This window comes from Panicum virgatum, chromosome 9K (genome assembly GCF_016808335.1).
Source record: "Panicum virgatum strain AP13 chromosome 9K, P.virgatum_v5, whole genome shotgun sequence".
Lineage (NCBI taxonomy): Eukaryota > Viridiplantae > Streptophyta > Magnoliopsida > Poales > Poaceae > Panicum > Panicum virgatum.
Genome location: NC_053144.1, coordinates 65,037,554 through 65,051,855, shown reverse-complemented (window position 1 = coordinate 65,051,855; position 14,302 = coordinate 65,037,554). Strand labels below are relative to the sequence as shown.

The 14,302-nt window shown below is 46.3% G+C and overlaps 2 protein-coding genes across 2 annotated transcripts in view; one reads left to right on the top strand and one right to left on the bottom strand.

Moving 5' to 3' along the window:
- Nucleotides 1–4,855: 4,855 nt before the first annotated feature.
- Nucleotides 4,856–5,801, bottom strand: LOC120647053. Its single transcript, XM_039923661.1, has 2 exons — nt 5,686–5,801; nt 4,856–5,599 (listed from the first exon to the last, which is right to left on the bottom strand). Exons 1-2 carry the CDS (start codon nt 5,764–5,766, stop codon nt 5,039–5,041), a joined length of 642 nt encoding a protein of 213 aa, XP_039779595.1. The 5' UTR covers nt 5,767–5,801; the 3' UTR covers nt 4,856–5,038.
- Nucleotides 5,802–9,284: 3,483 nt separating this feature from the next.
- Nucleotides 9,285–14,302, top strand: part of LOC120648242 — a 35,823-nt gene continuing 30,805 nt past the window's right edge. Inside the window, exons 1-5 of the mRNA XM_039924974.1 lie at nt 9,285–9,712; nt 11,401–11,627; nt 11,775–11,848; nt 12,109–12,165; nt 12,259–12,599. Coding sequence (XP_039780908.1) covers nt 9,371–9,712; nt 11,401–11,627; nt 11,775–11,848; nt 12,109–12,165; nt 12,259–12,599 — 1,041 coding nt within the window. The 5' untranslated portion in view covers nt 9,285–9,370. The remainder of the gene's footprint in view (nt 9,713–11,400; nt 11,628–11,774; nt 11,849–12,108; nt 12,166–12,258; nt 12,600–14,302) is intronic.

Here is a 14,302-nt window from a genome sequence, read left to right as displayed (position 1 = left end):
AGGGACAAGAGCACACGCAGTTCTTTGAAAATCACTCCGCTGGGCGCCCGATCAAACTCGTTCGACATAACAGCTTTCACTAGGTTTGCAGAATCAGTTTCAATAGTTATACTCCATCGTGCACTGCTCTCAAGCGGCCTGCACCCGCCAGAACACCATGACCATTACAGTCACGGATCAGAAAACCCCAGGCACCACTTTTATCTGTGTCTCGAAAAGCTCCATCAATGTTGCTCGGAGTACTTGCAATGTAGTTCGCAGAGTCACGCGATTCGGCTCGACACCGTACTGCCAACGAGTAACGCGTCCCTGATCTACGGGGTACACGTCTGGTCGCCGCATGTACGGCCTGGTAGGCTGGTACGCATGATTCTGACCTGGCAGGGCCCGGCCGGGAACCAACGGCGGCTGCTGACGCTCCCTGCGTGGCCGAAGCACCGGAACGCCCCGTCCGGATCTGGCCGGTGATGGTCTTTACACACGGTGACGATTCGAGCATGGGGTCTGGCCTGGGCAATCGGTACTGGAACCCAAAGTCCCAAAGGCTACTAGGCCACCACCTTCTTCTCCGGAAAGGGGTGGGGAAAAGGCACAGATGCTTTTGCCACTTGCAGGAGTACCCATCCGTTATCCGGTTTACGCTACCGGCACTTGCGCTGCCGATCGTCAGCAGCTACCAAATGGTAGCATTTTATCCCGCGATTGGCCGTTGCCGGCCTTCCGAGAGCACCCTCAATTCATCGTTGCTAGTCATCTCCTTGGACCGGCAATCTACTAATCTGAGGATAATAAAAATTAACTGGACCTGCTTGGCATCATCGAAACGTCCGCTAGCACACCAGCCGCGACCGGGCCCTTTCAACCGTTTCGTGACTCCACCGGCTGCTGATCGATCAATCAGCACGGCTGCAATGCAAAGTCGATGGACCCGATCCGAGCCAGGAAGAGGATATGCCAGCGCCGCAGCTGGGAGCCTGGGACGACGGGGGCGATTGTTTGCGCGGGCTGTCTCAGGACGCTAAGAACCTGTTTGGGACGGTGGTGAGAGGAAACGGGTGCTCTAGTGTAAGAGGGGGAGGGGATGAATTAGACACTCTAAAAACCTTAGACATACGGCTCCAACTAGTTTGCACAAAACTTAAACTAAAACATGCTATTTAAATGTGCAACTAGGTTGTTCTAGTGTGAAACCCCTATCCCAAAAGAGTTTAGCAACCTATAACCTTTCCTATCAAGAAACTATTCTATGAAAGTAAAGGCACACAAATTGCTGGTATGAAATGCGGAAGCTTAAAAAGCGGGATAGGAGATAGCAAACTCTTGACGCGGGTGTTTATCCCGTGGTTCGGTTAGCCACAAAGTCACACCTACATCCATGTTGTTGTAGCACTCACTAAGAGTATTGCTACTCGGCCACCAAGTCTCTTCCGTGAACACAATCACGGTCAGCTTGGCCCCGGGTTCCACTAAGAAGTTTCTCCACAAATGATGGGGGTCTCCACATCCCCCGCACAAAGATGTCGTCGCCGCTCCACACCAAGTCGGAGGCTCGATGACGTTGCCGGCGAGCGTCACGTCCAAGGTGCCGGCGCACCATGCTCTTGTTTTGGTTCGCTAATGAACCACAGCACAAAGGCTCGAAGCCTTGCAATCTCACTCACTAAGAGCTAATCCATTACACAACACTCTCAAAGTATGCTAAGTACTAAGGATATAATCTTGATGCTTTTGTACGGCTTAGAGATGTTCTTGGGTGTGTGTGGTATGTCCAGCAACTCCAGCAATCTTCAAATGGCCGGGCTGAGGCGTATATATAGGCCACCAAGTCTTGTAGCCGTTGCTCCAACGGTCAGCAGAAAATCTGCGTATCACCGGAAGAACCGATGCCTCTGGCAGGGGTAGCGTCGGTTCATCCGGTCACTTTAAGACACGAAGTAGCCGTTGAACTTCTGACTGCTGCTACAGTGACCGCCGGTTGAACCAATGCTTGCACGTCGGTTAAACCGATCACTCACAGCCTTCTTCTCTTCTGCTGACGTCAATGCACCGACGCAAATACTCCGATGCACCATCGGTTGAACCGGTGCTGAAGAAATTTTTCCTGTGCACTTGATATCGTCTCTGGTACACAGTACGCCCAATGCACCGATGCCCTTTCTTGGACCGTCGGTTCAACCGGTGCCTATAGGCTGACTTGGCTTCGACTCCTTCCTGCACCAAACATCATAGCGTCGGATGCACCGATGGTTAGGCATCGGTTCTTCCGTTGCTCCTGATCTGAAGAGCTTAGGGGCAGCCTTTTCGGGCCTTGCTACGCCTATCTCCTCTTTCTCTTTATCATCACTTGAATCTAAAAGCCTGAGAATGGTCATCTCAACAATCATATTAGTCCAAGTGTTGTGTTATCATTCGATCACTAAAATCACTCGAAATGACATAAATGATGCCATGTTCGTTTCAGGTGGGAGACAAATGTTCGTTTCAGGCCGCTTTTCCGATTCTGGCTCACGTAGATCTTTTTGCCGCGTTTTGCGTTGTGGGCGGACGCGTGTTCGCCGCGAGGCGTTTTCCGGATTTTTTCGCGTTTCTGGCTCATACGGTCCCAAACAGGCCTTAAACTGTGGGTGCGGTCCGGGGCGGATAAGACGTCACTCACCTGCCCTCTGTGTGGTCTTTTCCCCCCGTCGAGGCCACCGTACGCGACTGCTTGTCCCTGCTTGGTTTGTCCGCCCGTCCACCCCCTCTCTCTCTCTCCCTCTCCCTCTCTCTCTGTGTTTGACGCACGCCAAGACGGTATTGCAATTGCAACAAATACTAGCAGATTACGTAGAACACAAAATACTGCATATGCAAAATGTTTTCACCGGTCGCATCGTTGACGGGTGTCTGATGATGCCCTTGTTAACTCGCATGGGTTAAGAAAGCACAAGATACACGGGAATTGTGTATAATCATAAACACATCTGTCTTCCAACTATAGTCCACGTATGTGTTTACTTGAATTCACTCAAGAGTTTGCTAGTTTTGACGACGACCTGATAACCAAACGCAGCGAGGCATCCACTAGCTACGGATCATGTCAGTCGATAAAGCACATGGCTACAGTTTAATTTTTAATACGGAACAAACAAACATGTATATATCATTTATCAATACAACAAGTTAATATATATACCAATCCTGTGATACAATTCTTGTGGTGTAGGCCCTGTTTGGGACCGCTTTTCTGAAACTCGCTTATAAGCTGAGCAGGCTTATCTGATAAGCTGCGGTCTGGAGAATCTGCTGTCTAGAATAAGCAAGGTGTTTGGCTGTCCTGATTATTGCTGGTAGATTATGGCCCTGTTTGGGACCGCTTTTCTGAAACTCGCTTATAAGCTGAGCAGGCTTATCTGATAAGCTGCGGTCTGGAGAATCTGCTGTCTAGAATAAGCAAGGTGTTTGGCTGTCCTGATTATTGCTGGTAGATTATCTGTCCTGTATATAAAATGACTGCTATACCCCTGAGGCTGATAATACCATTTTTTGTTTGTAACACTGATGTAAAGGCAATTTTCTGCATCTTTTTGAAGTTTGAGATAGAAATCTAGTTATACAAAAATATAAAGTACAATAGAAGTCAAATTAACTCTCATTTGATCCATTGAAAATGCTACAAAATACTAAAAATTACAACAATAAATCAACCAACCAAAACCGAAGCAAGTTCATCACGGAAGGCACACATATCTATATCATCCCCCATTAGGCTAGCATCTTCTGAAGGGTCTTCGTCACGAATGTCATCCACATAGGTTATGAAATGTTCATCATTTATGTCAGTTTCTCTAATGAAGTTATGAAGAGCCATACAAGCAACAATAATCTGAGACTGCTTATTAACTGGAAAGCTAGGTACTTTCAAGAGAATGCGCCACTTCATCTTGAGAACTCCAAATGAGCGCTCAATCACATTTCTAAGGGATGCATAATGATAGTTGAACACCTCCTTCAATCCCACTGGGCGGCGACCATGCTGCCATTCAGGCACATGATACCTTTGACCTTTGTATGGTGCTAGATATCCTTTTCTGTTAGGATACCCGGAATCAACAAGATAATACTTGCCTTGAGGTGGATGTGGAAAGCTTTCCTTGTAGGTGACTAAAGTATCCAAAAATACCCGAGTGTCATGAGCAGATCCAGGCCAACCAGTAACAACAAATGTGAACCGCATATCAAAGTCACAAACCGCCATGACATTTTGTGAAGAATAATGATGTCGGCCAACGTATTTTGGTAGCTCACTTTTTGGCACGGTAACAGGTATATGTGTTCCATCGATGGCGCCTATGCAATCATTGAAATGAGGCCAGAACCTAGCTTCTTGTAGTTTTGGATGAATTGTTCGAAATTGTGGATCCTTAGGTCTTATGATGTGAACTGCCAATCTACAAATGCAGCGAAGCACCTCACTGAACTTTCTACTGACAGTTTCCAATGAATGTCCAAATCTATTCTTGAGTTGTCTCAATGATTCAGGTGGACCACATGCCCACAAAAACATGGCTAAGGCTTTCTTGGTACAGATACCTCTACTTGCAGTCAAGCCATAATTCTGAACCAATGTATCATGGAGACGATAGAACACTGACCTTGTCATTCTGAACATGTTGTAGCACTCAACTCGGTCATTTAAAGTGAGTTCAACCCACTGGATCCCAGTCATCCTTGGTATATTGGGATCCACCACCTTCTTCCGTGCACCATTACGTGAGCCCATTAATTCCATTGCCATATATGCAACCATGAAATCCTCATCATCATCTGACACCTCAGTCTCACAAGAAGCATTACATGTGCTCATCTTAGCAGGGAAACAACATAATTATTCTTGGAAACAAATTATTGGTCCATTACAGTACAACTAAATGAAGCAAAGAAATAAATTACTGGTTCATTACAGTACAACTAAATGATGCAAGGAAATAAATTAATGGTCTATTACAGTACAAATAAATGATGCAAGGAATTATTGGTTCATTACAAAAGAACATCACTAGTTCTTCCTGTCCTCCCATGCTCTCCTCAGCCAATTAAGTCTCCCAGAAGGTGTCTTCAAAGTAATAAACACATCACGGTTCTCCTTGTTTTTTAGAAGTTGGGTAGCATAGTAGTGCTCATCACTCCCTTCTTCAGTGCCATCATTAAGGACTTGCTCCAACATAGATCCAATCTCATCTCTAACATGATCAATGACATGAGAAGTTGCTGAATTATTACTACTCTGGGCCTTCTTCTCATATGTTTCCACCAACCTCCTCATAAGGGTATCCCTATATGTTTTCTTTTTCTTTCCAGAAGGGGAACCTGTGGTTCTCCCTGAAGATGGAGCTGGCCTTTTGTTAGCACTTGGGGTGACCTGTGGTGCACCCCTCTCGCCTTCACCATCAGCCTCACCATCCTCGCCATCATCATGCTCTTCCTCCTCTCCCCCCGCATGACCAGTTCCAGGAATATATGCAGTTTCATTTGTAACACTAATTGCTTCAAACATTATGCGCATCATGTCCTCATGCTCAAGAACTGAATTTTTGAATGATATACATCCTGGCATAGCCTGAAACAGAAATTAGAGCAATTAGAATGTCACCAAAAAATAACAAGTAATGCATGTACAAAAAACACGAAATGACAACTACTAACCGCATTTTGGTCAGCCCACCACTCATCCGAGGCTGAAATACATCCAGTAACAGGATCTCTACCCAATCCTGTGGCTCTCATGTTCAAGGTCTTCCACTGAGAGTATTTCTTCTTTAGAACATCTCATCTGTTCTTCATTTGGTCTTGGGAGTATGGTCTCTTTGTTCGGTCAAAAAACTTCTTCACCAAATTAGCATAACCCACGGAATTCAAGCAATGTTGTGGCCTGTTATGGGCAAGGACTTCTTCTACACATATTTCGTTGAACACTTTGGCTGCAAATGCATCCCATCTAGCTGGAACCTTTGTTGCTTTTTTCCATCTATAAATTGTTCGCCTTCCTGTTAGTTTGTGTTGTTGTAGTCTGAAATCCGTATCGTATTTGGTTCAGATGAGGAGACGGGATGGTATGACGGACAGGTGAGATGTTTCTGTTGATCGCGTCAGTTTCTGGTATTTGATCTGGTACTAAATTGGTTAGCAAAAATCGCGCCTAACTAAAATGCCCTCCTCTGTGACTGAACTCTGCTATGAGGTGTCAATATATCATCAAAAGCTAACTTGCTTGGTTAGGCCGTGATCCTTTTAGTAAAATAACCTAGGATGAAAGGAATATGATCTAGGGAAGTTACCGGAATCACACAATCAGGAATATAACCAGTGCCACCGAACAACTTTTGCAGTAGTCTAGATGGGTCCTGGTCTCTCACTTTGCTGATGTGATTTATTTTATATGTATAGTGCTGATTGGATTCTCGTATGCATGGAATTCAGTATAGTTAACTCATCATTAAGCAGCAGAATTAACTCTTGTTGCTAACATTGTTTCTTCTTGTTGGCAGATATGGGTTAAAACTCCAGAAATTCTAGCTAGAGATCGGCTTCTAGGCTCATTTTCTGTAAGTTGTCCTTGTTGACTTCTTAAATATGCAATTCTTTTGTTATAGGTAAGATTTGTGCTTTGTTTTCTGAGAATCAACTCTATGCCATAAAGCTTAGGAAATCAATATTAGTACATGCACATGGCATGAGCTGTTGTGCTAACCTTTGAAGCAGTGTTGAGGAGGGAGCCGCTGCGTGGTGCCTGCTGGTGAGGGAGGCGCGCGTCCTGGTGGCTGCAGCAGGGAGGAGGGGAGGCCGGCGGCGCCTCCTGGCGGCTGCAGCAGGGAGGAGGGGAGACGGGCGGCGCCTCCCGGCGGGCGCAGCAGGGAGGAGGGGAGGCCGGCGGCGCCTCCCGGCGGGCGCAGCAGGGAGGAGGGGAGGCCGGCGGCGCCTCCCGGCGGGCGCAGCAGGGAGGAGGGGAGGCCGGCGGCGCCTCCCGGCGGGCGCAGCAGGGAGGAGGGGAGGCCGGCGGCGCCTCCCGGCGGGCGCAGCAGGGAGGAGGGGAGGCCGGCGGCGCCTCCCGGCGGGCCCACCAGGGGGAGGTCGGGGAGGCCGGCGGCGCCTCCCGGTGGGCGCAGCAGGGAGGCAGACTGGGACGGAACCGGCGTCAGTGAGGAAGGAGAGGCCGGCGGCCGGCGCTAGGGTGGGAGAGGGGCGGCGGCCGGGGGTAGGGAGGGAGAGGGGCGGCGGGCGGCGGTAGGGAGGGAGAGGGGCAGCGCCCCCGATCCAGATCTGCTCGGGTGCGGGAGAAGGGGCGAGGGTCTCTGAGGGAAAAAGCCTGGCGTTTCCAGAGAAGCGACGGTCGAGCCGCGTTTCAAAACGCAGTGCTACGGAGGATTTTTTGGCGTTGGCGTTGGAAATAAGCCAGTTGATAATCAGGACGTTTGGCGGGATTATTTCGTTTATTTCGCTTAAAATCTGAGTTGAGCGGTTCCAAACAGGGCCGTAATATGATTCCATGATGACAGATTATTCTTCTAAATGCGTACTCCCTCCGTTCCAAATTGTAGATCGTTTTGGCAAATCTAGATGCATAATTTTTGTCATACATCTAGACATTGTGTTTATCTAGGTGCATAGCAAAATCTATGTATCTAGATTTGACAAAACGACCTACAATTTGGAACGGAGTGATAGTATACACAAGGTTTGTCTTGAGCTTTTAAAGAATTCTTAAAGGAGCGAGGGAAGAAGAAAGAAAGACCACTAAATTAAATTTCTTAGACGCAATTGATGCGAATTCATAACCCTTTCTATGTGTTTTCTCTGTTTCCTTTGATTTATGATATTTAGTATGACGTGGCTAATTTACATATGTACGGCCAACTGAAACTATCTAATCAAGGGATTTTGCCCGACTGCACATACACATGCTGCATTGCGCTTCAGGCACCACAAACTGAGTGGGAAGGAAAGAAGGAAAAAGGGAATAATATACACACATGCATGCACATTTAAGGAATAAAAAAAATGGCGGATAGCCGTGCACACAATTTCAAAAATAAAAGGGTCGTAGTTTCAAAATCGAGTATCGAAATCAAATCTGATTACACAATTGTATTGTTTTAATAAGAACTTTAAAATAAGATCCCACACCACTATGTTTTAACGATACATTTTTTATGAGAGAAACTACCTTTTTGTGTATTCTAATTTTCTTATAGTGTTTGCGAAAATTGCTAATAGCTTTACAAAATGTTCCTTTAGACGTTGTGTTCAGTTAAGTGGATAGTGATGTTCATATTATGAAGATAGATTGTTTGGTGTGGTTAGTAAATGGGGATAAAGAACTTTTGTTGGGTAGGTAAATGTTTATTGCATGGACAATAATAGGCAATTTTAGCATATAAGTTGAGCATTATTTTAACTATTTTATTTTGATATTTTTTATTATACACAAAGCAATTTATGTGTCTTTGAAAAATGTTACTGAATTATATACAAATAGGATCTTGTTTTGAATGTCTTTTCGAAAGAGATATAGTTGTGGAATAGGAATTTGAATTGATCGATGGTTTTAAAAATTGCAACTTTTTTACACTTTGAAATTGCTTACATATGCCCACTGGTTCACTAGGATAAACATTGCACGCGGGGTGGATGAATAATTTAGATCTCCGTGCAATAACGCAAATGTACCGCCAGAACTAATTACTAGTTCGATAAAATTTTGAATTAATTAATTTGTTCTAAATATCATCATATATTTAATAATTAATGTGGTAGATAGATTAAACTTGATTAAAGAATCTACATGCATTTACAACAGAGATAATGTGATCAGTTGTGTATGTATATGTACTTGCCTTTTTCACTCTGTTCTGCTGGCAACCAACAATAGTATTTTTCTCTCACACTAAATCAGTATTAGCCACCAGGCTGTCAGCAGTATTTTTCTATCACAGCAAATTAGTACTAACTAACAGCTATAGCCAGCCGAATCCTTTACACCTAGTTGACACAATTGTAGCGGGGCGTCAATAGTAGATTTTTAATTTGTACCATGTTTTCATCCACGTGACGAACTTAACGGCATACTTTTATAGGCTAAAACTTCCCTGGCGTATTCTTATAATCTCTACAGGTATCTTGCTTTGCTCTGAATCAGATCGAGGGCAGAAGAAAGAAGGGAAAAAACAAGTCTGGCAGGAAAATACAGAAGGGAAAACCCGAGACTAAAAAAGAAAAAAGGAGAAATTTCAGACGATTTCTGCGCCCTCTCCTTCGTCCGTCTTCGCAACTCTCCACCAGCGAGCCCCAATACGACCAGCCCTCCCGCCGGCGCCGCCGCGAGCCGCGGGCCATGTACAAGCTTGGCGGCCGTGGCGGTGGGCGCGGCGGTGGTGGCGGCGCGTCAAAGCGCCCGCCGGCCCCCCACGGCCGCGGCCGGGGCGGCACCTCCATCAGCGGGATGGGCGCTCCTCCCCGCGGTCGAGCCGCCGCCGCCTCCGCTGCCGCCTCCGCTGCCGCCGCGCAGCCGGCGGGGCGTGACGAGGGGTTCCGCCTGGAGTCCAGCGGGCCGCCCGCCTTCGCTGCTATAATACGGCTGACCCCCGACCTCATCGACGAGATCCGGCGGGCGGAGGAGGCTGGTGGCGGCGCCCGCATCAAGTTCAACCCTAACATGTACAACTCGTCGGAGAACGTGAGCACCATCTTGTCGTTTAGTTCTGCTTCCATGAGTCCCTTCAAATTTTAACCTAACAAGTCTGATAGGCTTTCCACTTACAGTATATCCTATATACGTTTTCCATTGAGCAGTACTTTTACTGGGTTTTTGTTAGTTTATTCTGTAATACATTCATACTAACCAAATTTACTACATGATATTCAAAGAGATAGTTCTCTTCATATGGTGCCACGGTCTTTGGGTTACTTTGGTTCATATAGGACAGTGAAGAGCTTGCATTGCTCGTTGGCCCCTTTCACTTTAGAATTTTGTGCAAATCATGCTTGCATATCGTTGCCGTGTCTTCTGCTCTCAAAGATCTCATTGATTGCTTTGCAGTTATTTGGATCTGTTGGAGCACAATATTCATAATTCTTATTGATATATATATTTTTTGTTTGCTTGGGAACAAGCTTAGTAATCTGTTTTTTCCATGCACTATGGCCTTGGACTCCTAGCTATTCTGATTTACTTTAGGCTGCCTGAAACAAGCACATTGCTTGTCTGATGATTCTTTTGTCATTTCATGCAATTTGATTTGGATCGCGAGTTGAAATCACTTTACATTTGGTGTTCATATTTGTCCATGGTTTGGTTATTTTTTATGCTACACATAATTTTTATGTTAGTATGTGATTCTGGATTTTTCCTTTTCGATGACTTTGGATTTTAATCTGTTATGGCCCTGTTTGGATGCAAAGTGTTTTTGAAGTTTTACAAATTATTTTGGTTTTGGAAAACCATGAGGGCGTTTGGATGTAACAAACCTTATACCTTTTTGAAAGTCATGGTATTGCTAAAACTGTCGTCTTGTTGGAGTTTTAGGAACTCCACTCTAGACCTTTCTTTTTTACTCCCTAAACTGTGGTTTTGCACGTCTTTGGATTTCAAACTACAGATTCTTAATACACAGTTTCTCAAACCACAACACACAAACAGGCCTTAATTCTTGCTCAAAACTTTCCAAAAATGATCATTTAGACTTCACAACAGGGGCGGAGCTGCAGCTTCTCACCGGGGTCCGCCGACCCCAACAAATTTTGTAAAATGCAATGGAAATCACTGTTCATATTTCATATTTGTTAATAGTGCTTGATGGCCCCGTCGTTTGATAGACATGACCCTGGTGAGCTTGTGGCCTGGCTTCGCCCCTTCTTCACAATAAGTCAAATTTAATTTTCATTTAGCCTAGTGCTGCGGAGCAGTAGTTTGTATATCTTACTTCTGAGGGAACAGCCTCTCATTTGGTTTATATAAATAGGATGGTTCTCTTTCTTTCCAGGCATACATCTTTTTCTTTTCTTTTCTGTGTCTTATGAAGTTTTTGTCTCTCTTATGTACGGAATTACCACCAAGTATGCCACTATACTGTTGAAACAACAGAAAATATGCCTATTCATTTTGTATTGCACTTCCAGTCCGCACCAAAATTGTGGAGACTGGTGGGAACTGGCTGGTTCCCTATGGCGAAGGATGCTTTGAAGAAATTCAGGTTGATAGTGGTCCATCTTAGATTGTCCTACTAGGTCTAGCTTAGATTGTTAATTTGTTATGCCAACTTGCCAAGAGAAATTTGTTTAACATGTCAATTACTCCTGTATGTTTAGTTGATTCTGTACATTTGTTGTTTCGCGTGACTACTCAAATATCTTTTCCTGCACCAGGTTATAGATGTTAATGGTAAAGAATTCAAATTCACATGGGCATCTGAACGCGGCGAATTGTGTGATATTTATGAGGAACGCCAGAGTGGAGAGGATGGAAATGGGTTGCTTCTAGAGTGTGGCTCTGCTTGGCGCAAGGTGAATGTGCAACGCATTTTGGATGAGTCAGCAAAGAACCTTGTGAAAATGCGTTCTGAGGAGGCTGAACGTCTCTCGAAATCTCGAAAGTTTGTCTGCTTTCCCCATTCCATAACCCTCTTGGTCTCTATTGATTTATGATAATCCTGATATGTATATTTTTTAGATTTCTGTTTTATGGTATTGTAGTTTTCTTCAATTTTGCTTATGTATCCTTGTAATATTTCTGGCTGTAGATCAATCGTTCTGGACCCAGCTAATCCATCTGTCAAGAGTCAGGCCAAGTCAATGGCTGCAGCAGCTGTCGAAGGTGTGTACTTTGATTTATGTTTTCTATTTTAACATTATATTATTAGTTTATTATCTGTACCTCGATTTAGCTTTCATTCATTCATAGTAGAAATATGCATTGTTGTGTGATTGTTATAAGCAAATTCAACGTATGTTTAATTTCCTCGTATCAGATAGTAAATGGGCTCTGGTTTTCTCTGTGCAATAGCAAATATTAGTTCTGAATTGGCTAATGTTTGTTAGAGGCTGTTTACTATTTATTGCTGTTGTCTTTTCCAGGCAGTATGCGGAGGATGCACTGGAAGCAGAAGAATGAATTTTTTAAAAAGAATAAAGGTTCGGATCATGTTGTATCATATTATTCCGCATTACTGTTTTTGTTTTGTTTTGTTGTAATTAACTCTCTGTATTGTTCATTGCCTGCTCCAGCTGCTGTTATCGCCCCGACCAAATCAGTTTCTAAAGTGAAGTTATCTAGCAATATTCCCAAAGGAAATTTCTCAACTTCTCCGGCACCTTCTCCTGAACAACCTGGAACTAGTATTCCTTCATTTCCTGTTGGATCAGATGCAAATAATGAAGTCATAACACCTTTTGATTTGAATAAAGAGGAGAACAATAAAACTGAGAAAGCAACACCAAGTAAGATGTCTAAAGGAATAAATCGCCGAGCAAGTGCTCATTCTGCAAGTGTTGATGACAATACAAATGAAGTGCGGAGCCTCTTGATATCTGTACTCTCAGAAAATCCAAAAGGAATGAGCCTAAAGGTACTCCCTCCATCCATCCATCAATGAGGTCACATGATATTAATCAATCTCCATGTGCAAATGGGAATATAACTGTCGGTACCCTATAGCAGGGATACCCACTCTTACTGCGGCAAGGCAGGACCCGCGTAGTTATCCGTAACAGCACGGGTCGGACGGAGTAGCCAGGTCCCACGGGCCAGGCTTTTCCCCCACCAGGCCAACGGCCCCGGACCATTCCCCGCCTGGGGATGGGTCCGGAGACGCCACGTGTCTCTAAGGAAGGGAAGCTTTGGGCTGACCGCCGAGGCCCGGACCCCCATAGGGGTCCGGGACCTCCTGCGCCCGTCCGGACTCCCCTCACCGTGTAGGGGTCCGGAACCGCCACGTGTCCCGAAGGCGCGGGATCGTGCGCGAGTCTTCCGCAGAGAGACTCGCCCACCTACCGCATTTAATGCGGTGGACAAGGCGTGCTTTGCCGCCGCGGTACGCGAGACAGCCTTTGTCAGGCCTCGCTGAGCACCGCGTATTACCAAGGAGCACAGTGCAGCCGCCTGTGCCGCACCCGCGCAGAGCCCGCCTGCAGCATTAAATGGATACGACAGCACGACATTTTTCCATCATGCCGCCTACGCCGCAAGCTACACCACCCGCTTAAGCAACGTGGCGGGCGGTACCACTAGCTACGACAGGCCCCGTCCTGACAAGACAACGCCAGGACATGATGGACGAAGGGCTCCGGGAGCAGGCGAGGGAATCCAAGAGAGAGATCTCCTTTGCCTGCGACGCCATAATGTATGAACAGTACGTTGTTTTATACTGCAATGTTGGGCCCAGCTGTCGGGGACCTAACGGCTGTGTACGCACCCCCTTGAGATATAAAAGGGAGGCTGTCGTGGGGATTCTAGGGGTACCCACAGCCGGGTGGCGGAACGCACCCGCCTATTCCCAGTGAGGGAGTACTCGGGGAAGTACTAGGCGATGGGGCTGGATCTACACTGGGACAAGGGGACTCAAGAACACACGATTTAGAGTGGTTCGGGCCGCCGGAGCCTAATACCCTACGTCCACTGGGAGATGTATTGTTCTTAGTAGTGTGTATGAACCTATCCTCTGCTGGCCTTGGCTCTTGCTCAGCCCGGGGATTTCTAGCGGCGCCCCCCCTTTTATAGATCAAGGGGGAGCGGATACATAGAACGTTGATGCCCCGACAGGTGGGCCCAACGTGACTGTGGCTACAGCGGTAGCGAATCTTCCCTCCGATATGCGTACTGCTGCTCCTCTGACACAGGGGGGGTCTTTTCTTGTCCCGTCAGCTAGGTGCCCGTTGGAGTAGCGTAGCTTGCGGCGTGGCCTGCTGAGGCTATTATGTAGCGTCATAAAGGGCGAAGCCGAGCCGTCGTATCCATCTGTTACGGCAGACTGGCAGACGCGGCGTGGGCGGCGCCAGTCCCCCCACTACCTTGGTAATACGCGATCAATAGTGTCCCTGACTAGTCAAACGCCTCGGCTTCTGCTATATTAATGCGGACGTCCACCTACCGCAATGAATGCGAAGGTAGGTGAACCTCAATATGGAGGCCAAGGGCTTCATACACGTGTCGGCCCCGGACCATCCTGAGGCGGGGCGTCGAAATCTTCCCTTGGAGAGGGGTCCGATTGCTATGCGGGGGGTCCGGGACCCTATGAGGGGTCCGGGACCCCGCGGGGATCCGGACTCCTCG